Source organism: Spodoptera frugiperda, chromosome 1 (assembly GCF_023101765.2).
Source record: "Spodoptera frugiperda isolate SF20-4 chromosome 1, AGI-APGP_CSIRO_Sfru_2.0, whole genome shotgun sequence".
NCBI lineage: Eukaryota > Metazoa > Arthropoda > Insecta > Lepidoptera > Noctuidae > Spodoptera > Spodoptera frugiperda.
In genome coordinates this window covers 6,152,146-6,163,748 of record NC_064212.1, presented here as the reverse complement: position 1 = coordinate 6,163,748, position 11,603 = coordinate 6,152,146, and the positions used below count along the sequence as shown (strand labels likewise).

Below are 11,603 nucleotides of genomic sequence, written 5' to 3'. Positions count from 1 at the left end.
CTTGACTTGTATCATTAGGTTTATTGCTGTACCATTAAATTATCACTTAAATAAGGCGGGGTCGAGCAAAAGATGTGAAATAAAACACAATATAAAAATATGTATATATTATTCAACATAGTTACATAAAAATAATAATATGTAAGTAAAGGTATACTGATTAATAAGACTAATACCTAATACTTACAATGATATTTAGGACGGAATATGTTTATATTAATCACAACGTTATGAATACTTATTTGTATTTACTAAAAAGTAAGTAATATAATTACACTGTATACTATTTACCATGGGTAAATAAGAGGGATGCACATAGATGCATCCTCTTTATCTAAGTAAGAAGGATGCACACAGATGCGTCCTCTATGTGTAAGTAATTATTTATTCTCCGAATTCACAATATCTACTGAAATCTGCAGTTATATTTGTAATTACGCCTAATACTTAATAGGTTAGCTGCAGTTACTAGCGAAAAGGGAAATTATACTACAATTATTAGTGATTTATAATAAAGACAGATGTGGTAGACTTATAATTTTCAGGTAACAGTACTTATAATGCAGTTAAGATAAATGTCAAATAGAAAAGTAAGATACTTATGAGAATATTCGAATTAATTTTACTGTAAAAATGCGACAATAATTTTCAAATATAACTACAGATTTCGGTTAAGTATATAACATCACTTTTACTATCCGAAACAGATGCATATAATAATAGTACTTTTTTCAGTTAGATATGTTATAGGTTTCAAATAAATGGATAATTACAAGATTTTATAATCAGTCTCAATAATGAGTGCCTGTATTAAGATTTCAAGATTATTGTTATTTGTTTGTAATGAAGTAACATAATAAGTTACATTTCATTTAGCTGTCAGCCTTTTATATTTTTAGTACCACCACCTTTCCCATAAAATAATTTTTTTTAACTCATTATGAACTATATACAATGTCCATTGTACTTAAATCTAATAAGTAAATATATTTACTTTAATAAAACAGATTTTAACAATTTAGTAATATTTTGTGTTATAATTTTCTTCAACATTTACTTAAAATTTTCTATCTTTAAGGGAATCTCTCAAAATAAATTATTCAATAAACTAAAAGAAATCATCGATACTGTGTCCCACCAAAGTTAAAAATAATAAAAAAATATTACTCTATTAACTGCCGTATTAGGTACAAACTACAAACTTTGGCGACAAAATGGACTTTTAGAAGTGACATAAGTAGAAGTTGAAAAACAAACATCCTAAAATTAATAATAATGACACACCAATAAAATTCAAATTCGGTTAAAATAGACAGGTTCCTAATAAAATTAAACTAATAATCCCCTGTTCAAACAGTGGTTTCAGATTAGGTGGTGACACTTCATGTTTCTAATACTTATGTACTTATCTTTACAAAAACAAATACATTTGAACGGAATGTATGTTACAATTACTTAGATATTATGTTTAAAATATATGAAATACAATGTTTTAGGTAACATTATTATTAATTAAATATTTCCTCCCTAATTACAAAGTAAACTTATCTTTTCAAACGATTTAAAAGGGACATAATAAAAATAAATCATTTATATTAAATAGTTCTGAAACAATTTCACACTTTGAGCTTTGGTTTTATATTATGAATCATTTTAGCACTGTTGTGCAGTTTAGCTACTGTAGATGACTAGTCCGTGCAATTGTGATTTCATTGTTTCTATTTTATATTCCAATTTCTATAGGTGTACTAATTTATATATTTGCACATTCGAGACCAATCAGTATATTTACTTTTTTAATCAAAAAAGTTCATAATCAAGCTTTTGCACCGGTGGCATATATCAGTTGATTTTATCAAAACTACAAATAAAATCTAATAAATAACAATATGAAAAAATTCGACAATAAAATCGATTTTATGAAACTAAACAATATGTTCCAATATAATTACTTATTTCTGTACAACAGTAAAAGCTTAAACGTATGGCCACTCGACATAAATATTCGATAAAAATTAAACTAAGTAAATAATATCATACATAATAAACCAGGTATAATTGAGGCTCTTATTTCGAGATTACATGTTGATAGACTTGAGCGATGAATGAATAATAATATACCTAAACGGTTGGGCCCAAAGATATGTATGATTAACTTGTTTAGCTAAGCAAACCCTCGTCGCTAATATCCATCTAATGAATAAATTACTGTTTGTCAATTAGTGATGTATTCAAATACAGATCTTTATAACACAAGACCACTTGATTTATTATTAGCAGAGAAATATATTTTGATAAAGCGCGACGAGGAGTCGCTTTTAGCTCTCTTATCCTACTGCACAATGCTCATACTCGTAAATCTTATCAACTAAAATTCCTAACATGAAACTAAGTACGTTTTTCATTATGGCTAATAATAATTATGTATAATATATTGAATATTATGGACGGAAAGTTTAGTATATACCATTTGAATAATGCTGATTGTTAATGATTTTGATTAATAAATTTGAACATTCTGGTGAGGAAGTGTAAAATATTTTGCAATGCCTGCAGGAGGTTTTACCTTCAGGTGCTCTTCTATGTACTGACAGGGACAAACATATTTCTCACCATGACGTCCCGGCACGAGGCTGCTTAGGTTGAGTTTATTTTTAACAGCCAGTGTTCCCCACCGTCCCGCATACCGTAGGAATAGAAGAGCGCCTCGTTCCTGTGAAAGAAAAGATAAAACAAAGTTTATAAATGCAACCAAACTCAAGTTAAGGTTTTGTATACAATATCAAATCTGAAGACTTGCCAAAAGTGGAGACATTTGGTCAGTCAAGACCGCGACGTCTGAGCCAATCGTTGCAGAGCGGGCAACAAGCGCGTGTATCTCTGGGCTCTTTGTTCCGCAATACTTCCTCAACATATTGACAAGGGCAGAGCGCCTGTGTTAAATGTCGCGGGGCGGCGGGGTTGCCGCCTTCCTCGTCAAGAGTCCAGTCGAGCCGGCGGCGCAGGAAGTCTTTCCCCCACCGCTGCAGGTACCGGAGGTACACTTGCTCTGCCATACCCTGCACATTCGTATGCCTTGCTTACCCACCAAAAACTAAATATGTGTACCAAACTACCTAGTTAAGTGTAATAAATAAAAGATAAGTATCTAAATTAAAAAAAATAATATTCATATAAGTACCTTAAAACCAAACCTGATAGTATCAAATATAGCTAAAATAATAAAAAAGCCATGCATTTTTAAGTAAAATCAAACCGTATTCAGTTACGTCTGATAATTATATTGCATGCAACTTTCTCGGCATCAATTATGTATCATATGCAGATGCTTGAATGCCAATAGGGAAAATGTATAAAAGTTGAGTGAGGTATCTCCATCGCTTGGGAAAATACAAATGCAACTTACCAAACAAAATAATATCCACCACATTCATTAGAGGTTAATTAATAATCAGTTGGGTACGTAGTGGAAGGTGTTAACATACATAAACATTTAAGCCAGAATACATTGTATTCTACACTACATTGCATGACTGGTACTTCACATTGCTAGGAATGTATGTGTTAATGTGTAACATATATCTTTGTTTACATCACTTCTTAGAAACTACTTTTAATACTTTGTTTGCAAGTAAATTGTCTAACTTGTTAGCTTGCTTATCAGTCACTTAGGTGACTAAAAGGCCATATAGAAAAACTGTTTAGCTAATTGTCATTTAAAATAAAAATAAAATTTTTACCTATAAGAGATTATTGTTATAATTTAATATTACCTATAACAAGTACCAGAGATATTAGAATACCACAATGGACATTTCACAAGCACTCAAAGGAATGTAGAGAGGCCATAGCAAGTTCAGTTAATTAAATAATAGATAGGCACAAATATATATCAAGTAGCAAATTAAAAAATTATCCCAACAAGTAACCAGAATCACAACACATCTTGTTAGTACTACATAACATAAATTTCTACACTACTATACACAAAATAAAAAAATAAGACCACATCCACAATAAAGTATCTAACATTTTTCTATTTCCCAGTACTTTCATTAAAAATTTGGAAGATTTTTAAAAGCATAAATAAAAACAACAGACTATTTTTTTTTTTTGCTTACAGAGGAATGGCCTTGTTCCAAATATAATTAGATTATTATTTAGTTCCTAAAAGATTAGTAAGCAATAAATCATGCAAGCAATTTCCAACACAACATGAAGGCATATTTGTGTCACAACAAATTAGTACTGTTAGTTCTTTTAGACACTGGGTGTGAAATTAAAGCATTAGAATGCTAAGGTATGGCATAAAAATTACATTTAAACTAAATAGAGACAAGTACCAGTTTTTATCAACATTGAATTAAGTAACTATTCTGTGTACCACCAATATTTTAAAATATTTGCAAATAATAGTATTTAATTGAAATTGAGCTTGTTACTGAACCATACTGCCCAGTAAAGTACTAAAGAGCTGAAACTGTTATGAAACATTAAGTAACTGAACCAAACATACCTGTTTCCTTGACAATCTGGTTGATTGAGTTCCTTGTATAACAATATCATTAGTTGGTACATCAAGTCTCTGTTCCCAGCCCTGCATTATTGTTTTGCCTTCTTCACTATCAATAAACTGCTGTATGTGTGCAATGCATGGGCCCGAATCAAAATATATGAAGCAGAGATTCACTTTATGACAAGATATTTTCCCTCTATCGTCCAAGGCCAGAATCAATTTATGTTTACTGAGTAGTTTGTTAACTCTTGCCAAACATTGTTCTAATCCTTTTGACAGTCTTAATTTTATCCACATGCACAGAAAAATTGCAGCTGCATTCAGTATCAGCCATAGAACTCCAAGAGAAAACAAAATAAGACCAGTCAGTCCAGAAAACAATAGTGCCAGCAGCACAAGGAATGCAAGCGTTATCCAACAAACAAGCACACGCTTGTAACAAATGTTGTACAATGTAAAACGAGCATCATTAATAAGCAGTTCCATCGCATGAACATACTCCTCAACTGTGAGCTGAAAGGAAACAAACATTAACACCATGCCAGCGACATAACATCAACATAAGCCAAACACCACATCAACAACTCACAGTCAGGCCTTGTGCCATCAACTCCTCAGGTACAAGTTCTGGTCTAAATCGGGCTGCTGTCACCCAAGGCCATTTTGAATTCACAGGGAGCAGAGTCACAATTATATCACCATTAGCTGTAACATCAAATTATAAAATGAAGAAAAAATATCAAAGCAATTAACTACACTGGCATTATACATATATAGTTACTTACAGAATCCTGAACGCACATTGATAAATTCAACATTTTTAGATAATGTGCCTAATGATATAGGCTCAACATTTTTGTCTCCTCTTTCCAAGTTTATATGAACACTTTCCGTCTTAAGGACAGCAGCAGACTCAGTCGGTGCGGTGGATGTACTGGTTCCCGCGGTGGGTGGTACACTTGATCCATTGTCAGCTTTTGGAGATTCATCATCGAATTTTACCCATCCTTTGCGAACTTTTTCTTGATTTACACTACCATTTACTTCTTTAACTTCAGGTAACTCACTATTAATTCCTGCATTACTCATATTTTTATTTATTTCGTTACACTATTGCGTAGAACCGTAGTTTGACCAAGTTATTTTCTACAATTCATTAATAAACCGTATCTATATCTGTTCTGTATATATTACGCGATAAATTAATTAATAGAAACTTAATTGATTTAGATTATTGGAATGAGATTGGAATCAGAAAAGCTAAGCAGCAGAAATTTTGGACATCAGTCATAGAGACAGATGTTATGTCATGACATCACGGTCATAATGTCATAGCGATTGTCGATGGTCGTTTTTTCTTTTTGTTTTTGTGACTGCTCTATAACATAGTGTAAAGGCGATCAGTTTTTATTAAGTATGTAGTTTGTTCTTTTATAATTTTTATTAATATATCATATCGTGTAATATTTAGAAGGCACCGATAATAATAGAAACGTATACTTCAATATGTATTTTTACTAAATACTTCGTTGGTTGAGTAGTCGAAACCGCGACTGCCAATAATGAGACTCCGTAAGGTCTTGGGTTCGTAACTTAAACAAACAAACTTACAATACGTTGTGTTTCATCGTAAATACGTGCCGACTTATAGTTTAAAAAGTTAATAAATATGTATTATATTTTGATCGAGTCCAAAACAATGGTTTCTTCTCTTGCTAAGGTTTTCTGTAACTTGCGACCCCTCGATTTAATGATCTAGGTAAATAGGTACTAAGATTTTTTATCATGTATTTATATCTATATGTCAATGTATTTGTACCCCGAACCTAGTTCATTATACAGCCATTTAGTACTGCCACTGCTTTTTACTGGAGCTCATGAAATTGTACATGTCGTCACCTATTCAGTGGATAACTGATACTTAAGTATAACACTTTAGGGGATATGGACTCCTACCATGGCATTATCCGATAGTTACTGTGAAACAAGAATAGGCGCCATAAGATAACTAGAAGAAAAGTAAGTACCTACTTTACAAAAGTAACGTAGCTACTATGTAATAAGCACAGATAGGTAAGTATGTAAAACACGTAAAACTAAGGTCAATGTCCTAAATCGAGTACCATATAGACCTACTATGTATAGTGAGAACTGCGAGAAGGTGACATACAGACAGAAGTTATAAGATGATGTCATTATTTGTAAGAAACTATATGGTAACTTTTGTTTTAGAAATGTTTGAATAATTTAATATCTTAACATTTAGGTAGGTATTTAAGATAACTCGTTCATTAATAAAATGACGACACAACTGAAGATACAACACATACAGACTGCAGCGACAGACCTACTCGCTGTCCTGTGTTGAGCTACCTGCTCGGTGCCGAAGTGACCGAAATGTCGTTTGACCGGTTCTCCTGCTCGCACTCGTGGGCTATTATCTCTCGCAAATTCCCTCCCAACGACCGATTGGTTCGCCCACCATACCTACACATACCGTTTGACAAACGGTCAGATTTTTGTCCTCATGTGGTTAAACAACAGACGTTGGTGCTCCGTACGTTGTAAAGTTACAGTTTACTAGCTAGTCGAACTTTTGTTATTAGTTTACATTCAAATGTTTACGTGCGCAATATTTCTATAAATTAATCACATAACTAAATCTGACTTGCTGTAACTTTTAAATAATGCGCGCGACGTGTGCAGTGTTATGTTGATATTATGCATTTTTCAGTAGGTCGATATAATATTGTGATTTGGTGAACATTGGTTTACATTTCATAATTTAATTTTGCAGTGTAAGAAAATGTGAAATACTTTACTACTTTGTCGGAGATATCAAAATCATGAATCGCACTTCTTCCAGAAATATGGAATCTTTACCTAAACAATTTGTTTCGGCGATGCGTACCCTGTTCGATATTATGGACGACAAACACACTGGGTATGTAAAACTCACCGATATAGAAAACCGTTGGAGAGACGACCGTACCAGAGGCTTACCTCGAGGAGTCATAGAAAGTCTACAGAAAGTGGCTTCTCCCGATGGCCTATTAACATTCGAAAGATTCTGTACTGGGCTCAAAATATGCCTGTTACGTAATCAAGTTGATAACAATTCGGCCAAAGACGACAGATTTGGCGATGATGTTGAAAGCACAAGCTTACATCCACAAATGGTCCCCCAAACACATCGGCCGCCATCAGCACCTCTATTAGATGTAAATGATTCCCAGAACATAGAAAGAAATTGGATGGTTTTAAAAAACTCTGAAACTTCTTCACAACACCGAACGATAAGTATGCCTCAACTAATAGGACGAAAAGAAGTTCTAGTTCAAGAACCCCGCCATTTAGGACCAGTGTCTATTTCGAAACACGATGGATCTCGAAGAGTTTACGGCCCTCCAAAACCTCCACGACTTGAAAAACCAACTACGGAAAGAAATGAAACATCAAAATCTAGTTATAAATCTGAAGAAGAGATTGTATTTGACAGTGAAGAGCTATCTGTTGATAAAATTGATTTTGAAGAAATGTCTCGTGCTGTAGAAGAGCAAAGTAGAGGGCTGGGTGATGGAAGATCAGCGAATGAAACCCAATCTCAAATGCGGCGAGTCTCACGTCGGCGTGAACCTCGGCGCCACACTTTGCACAATGGTGTAGACTACAATCTACTGAAACGCATGAAACAGATAGAGCAGGAGAAAGATGTTCTGCTGCAAGGTCTATCAGCTGTAGAGGAAGCTCGAGAATGGTATTTAAAACAGTTAGCAGAAGTTCAAGAAAAAATGCGTTACGCGGGCAGAATGGGTGCATATGTGGTAAGTATCTACAATACTTTCAACATTTCTAAATACTTATTGTTATTGCAACGTATTTAATTATCTCTAATTTAAGTCCCAAAATACTTATTTCCTAGCACATTTACTACTTTTTTTGCAAGAGAAACAACCATTACATGTAACATTTTACAATTCGCTACTTAATAAGTAAGCAGGCAATATCACGTATGGTACCTAAATAAATATTTCACACAATCAACATTTGTTGAAAATAATAAAATAAAATACATTTAGTTAGTTCCTGTATGAAAAATGTCTGAGAGTCAGCTTTACCTAGGCACGTTTTCGGGTCATGGTCGAGCAAGTTTTTTGCTTAGTGTGGGTACATTCTCGAATGAATACCTAATAAAGTTCTCATATTATGTAGATTCAAAATAAGCAATTCAATTAACTATGTGCGTAAAAAATATAAAAATAGAATTATATTACGAAGATATCTAACACCTAGGTATACGATACCTGTATAAAACAAGAGGTCGAAAAGAGACCGAATCCGAGAGAGAAGAAACCGATCGAGAGAAAAAGGTTCATAAAATAAATGGCAATGAAGTTTTGCGTAGGCTGTCCTTTATGCTTCTTTAGTAAATTATGACGTAACTGCGAACTCGATTGTTATGGTCAACAAGTTGTCCTACACATTAACTTGATATAGCTTTACTTTGCTAATAAAGGGCGCTATGTTCAATTCCCGGGTGTACAACACATTACTGAGATTTTTGAATATGCAGCAGCACAATGCAAAGCGAAATCGAGAATTAATTGTGGACATAAGGACAGCTCTGTCTAATACCTTCTTAGGTAGGGAGTTCGATACGAACGTGTCCATAAACGACTTGTTTGTTACTATTTCTATGTATACAACATTAATTTTTATCTACAAATGTTACAGGAACCATGGAGTGAAGCGCACCAAGAGCGTTTAGAATTACTAAAAGCACGAATATTGGAACTGAATCGACAACTGGGAGCGTTGGCAGCAGGTTGGCGACATGGGCAGCTGTCGCTTCATATGAACCTTGCGTTACCTGCGGCTTCGCTGTCCGCTTCAGGAACCAGTGCCACGCCTAACAATGCAGCGGTACTTCGGTCGCAAAACCGGATGCTTGCTGAGGTACCTATATCAATTTTTAACTTATTTTCACTTAGATGCGGAATAATAAGTAATAATTTGATCCGGATTCGAAGGGCCCTACAGTGCCACGACAATACCTTCCTTGTAAATGTACAATGGGAAAAATTTGACGAAAAATCGTTTGGTAGTTTCGAGCATTTTGAAAGAAAGACGAATTGGAAATGTCTTTTTTTTAAATCATATGAATTATGAATATTTTTATTAGTTTTTAAGTTCATATGACGAAATGAGAATATTGTTTTAATTTACAAAATACATAGGCAGTTAGGTGTTTAGGACTTAATTGCCAAATCACGTAACTAGATACTTTAAAATTAAAAATGAAAATAGTTGCGCGTTTTATAATAATTAATGGTTAAACGAATTAAATTGTTAATATTTTCTATACATTAATGAAAGATTTATAGAAAAAAATATATTAAACATTACTTTATTTTTATTTTCAGGAAGTCAACAGAAAAAACGAGAGAATAACAGTGTTGGAACGGGAAAAATCGGCACTCATCAGAGAACTACTACTTCAAAGGAACAGATCAAAATTAATTGATACTTTTACATAGTATACCTTATTTGTGTAAAGATAGCAATATTCTAGGTGTTCTCTAATAATTATTTTTTATTTCGCTCATGAAATATAGTGCTTTTTTCTAATGTCGATTTTGTGAGGATAGGTGTTCTTTCTTTGCAAGGTGATTGTATTATGTACTTACTACTACTTACCTATGTTTTATTATTCTTTGCTTTACAAATTTTAATGTAAACTATAAAATGTATTGTTACAATTTATGTGAATAATATTATTATTAACATTGAGTTACTATAATATGAATTACTAAACTACAATGTAACAAACAATTTCAGCAATACCAAGACATTGAGAAGTCTGGTTTAATTAATATCAAAATCATAATAGAATAATAAATTATTTACAACTGCATAATATTTTGATACAATAAATGTATTATTTACAAATGTTTCGATAGAAGATAATGTATATTATTTAATTAATATTCTAGTGCCATAGGCTTTAGGGCTTCCAACAAAATTGTGCAATGAAAGAGGTCATTCAACTATATGTTCTATTTTTATTTAAACTAATATATTATTATACAGGTATTCAAACAGTATTTGCAGTTTTATTGTATAAAGAGTAATCATACTCCCTGAATGGAACATCATAAGTGAGATAGCCCTGGTCCCAGGCCCTCTCAATAGCGACCAATAACTCCTTGTGTTTCTTCTGGCATAGACCAGTTTTGAATGCATCCAATATCTGGAAATGGAAAATAATTTAAATTTAATATCGACAAAACCATTCCCAAAATCTAGGATATATCTTTAGCTAATTGGCCCATTTACTTATTTGATGAATTCAGTACATAATATGAACAATATTATTTCTTTCTCAATGTAAACTCTCATAATAATACATTTGTATAAATATTTTTAGTACATCATATCAATTACAATATTATTCCAATACATTTACCTGTCCAGTGTGCTCCGAAATAAATTGTTCCAGAAGTTTTGTGTTCCTGTGATCTAAAACTAAATATTCATCTCGGCAGATGGGGCAGGGATTACCAGTAGATATTATTCCGCCCCTGACACAAGTTTGCCTGGTTTTACGTGGAGCAAAACCACCGATGTGATTACGTCGGTATAATGTCCAAATTGCTTTGTCTCCATAAGCTTGCTGATAAGCCTTACTCTGCATATATTTAATGCTAGTTTCAACGGGTATTATTTTTGTTCTGTCTTTAGTTGGATCAACTTCTTTTAGCTCTTCAGTAGGTTCCTCTGTTTGGTCTGAATAAAACCGAATATTGGTCCTAAAATCAGATAACACCACTCTTCTAAATAGTGAACGAGCGTTGAACGAAAGTGCCATAGTAATATATTATGCGTCCAGACAAAATTATCCAATTTTTTATATCAAATTCCAAATTTTGGTTAACTCAAAAACCAAACATTTGACACATACATAACCTAACATTCGAATAACAATATGATTATTTTGACACTGTCTGTGACAGACAAAACCACAGACTAAAGCTTAAATCTTTGGCTACACAGTAGCATGGTGGCAATCAAGCAAAGAGTATAATAA

The 11,603-nt window shown here is 33.0% G+C and overlaps 3 protein-coding genes across 4 annotated transcripts; 1 reads left to right on the top strand and 2 right to left on the bottom strand.

The window, feature by feature from the left end:
* Positions 1-92: 92 nt before the first annotated feature.
* Positions 93-5,869, bottom strand: LOC118273486 (transmembrane protein 268). 2 transcript variants are annotated; one of them, XM_035590476.2, is made up of 5 exons: positions 5,302-5,863; positions 5,106-5,221; positions 4,517-5,029; positions 2,801-3,059; positions 2,681-2,713 (listed from the first exon to the last, which is right to left on the bottom strand). In XM_035590476.2, exons 1-4 carry the CDS (start codon positions 5,603-5,605, stop codon positions 2,820-2,822), a joined length of 1,173 nt encoding a protein of 390 aa, XP_035446369.1. In that variant the 5' UTR covers positions 5,606-5,863; the 3' UTR covers positions 2,681-2,713; positions 2,801-2,819. The 2 variants fall into 2 exon arrangements, with proteins under 2 accessions (XP_035446370.1, XP_035446369.1); XM_035590477.2 differs by lacking the exon at positions 2,801-3,059 and having other exon boundaries at positions 93-2,713; positions 5,302-5,869.
* Positions 5,870-6,594: 725 nt separating this feature from the next.
* On the top strand, positions 6,595-10,620 carry LOC118273485 (suppressor APC domain-containing protein 2). The gene is made up of 4 exons (XM_035590475.2): positions 6,595-7,073; positions 7,314-8,340; positions 9,251-9,472; positions 9,940-10,620. The coding sequence occupies exons 2-4, from the start codon at positions 7,363-7,365 to the stop codon at positions 10,051-10,053; spliced, it is 1,314 nt and encodes a 437-aa protein (XP_035446368.1). The 5' UTR covers positions 6,595-7,073; positions 7,314-7,362; the 3' UTR covers positions 10,054-10,620.
* On the bottom strand, positions 10,559-11,508 carry LOC118273488 (28S ribosomal protein S18b, mitochondrial). Its single transcript, XM_035590478.2, has 2 exons — positions 10,983-11,508; positions 10,559-10,766 (listed from the first exon to the last, which is right to left on the bottom strand). The coding sequence occupies exons 1-2, from the start codon at positions 11,382-11,384 to the stop codon at positions 10,611-10,613; spliced, it is 558 nt and encodes a 185-aa protein (XP_035446371.1). The 5' UTR covers positions 11,385-11,508; the 3' UTR covers positions 10,559-10,610.
* Between the last annotated feature and the right edge of the window lie 95 nt (positions 11,509-11,603).

Bases quoted from the DNA above. Each gene is read 5' to 3' on its own strand.
- LOC118273486 (XM_035590476.2), bottom strand. From the start codon at position 5,605: ATGAGTAATGCAGGAATTAATAGTGAGTTACCTGAAGTTAAAGAAGTA. The intron at 5,222-5,301 runs GTAAGTAACTAT...TTGATGTTACAG, and splicing joins CAATGTGCGTTCAGGATTCT to CTAATGGTGATATAATTGTG. The intron at 3,060-4,516 runs GTATGTTTGGTT...ACGAATGTGCAG, and splicing joins CCAGATTGTCAAGGAAACAG to GGTATGGCAGAGCAAGTGTA.
- LOC118273485 (XM_035590475.2), top strand. From the start codon at position 7,363: ATGAATCGCACTTCTTCCAGAAATATGGAATCTTTACCTAAACAATTT. The intron at 8,341-9,250 runs GTAAGTATCTAC...CAAATGTTACAG, and splicing joins GCAGAATGGGTGCATATGTG to GAACCATGGAGTGAAGCGCA. The intron at 9,473-9,939 runs GTACCTATATCA...TTTTATTTTCAG, and splicing joins AAAACCGGATGCTTGCTGAG to GAAGTCAACAGAAAAAACGA.
- LOC118273488 (XM_035590478.2), bottom strand. From the start codon at position 11,384: ATGGCACTTTCGTTCAACGCTCGTTCACTATTTAGAAGAGTGGTGTTA. The intron at 10,767-10,982 runs GTAAATGTATTG...TTCCATTTCCAG, and splicing joins TTTCGGAGCACACTGGACAG to ATATTGGATGCATTCAAAAC.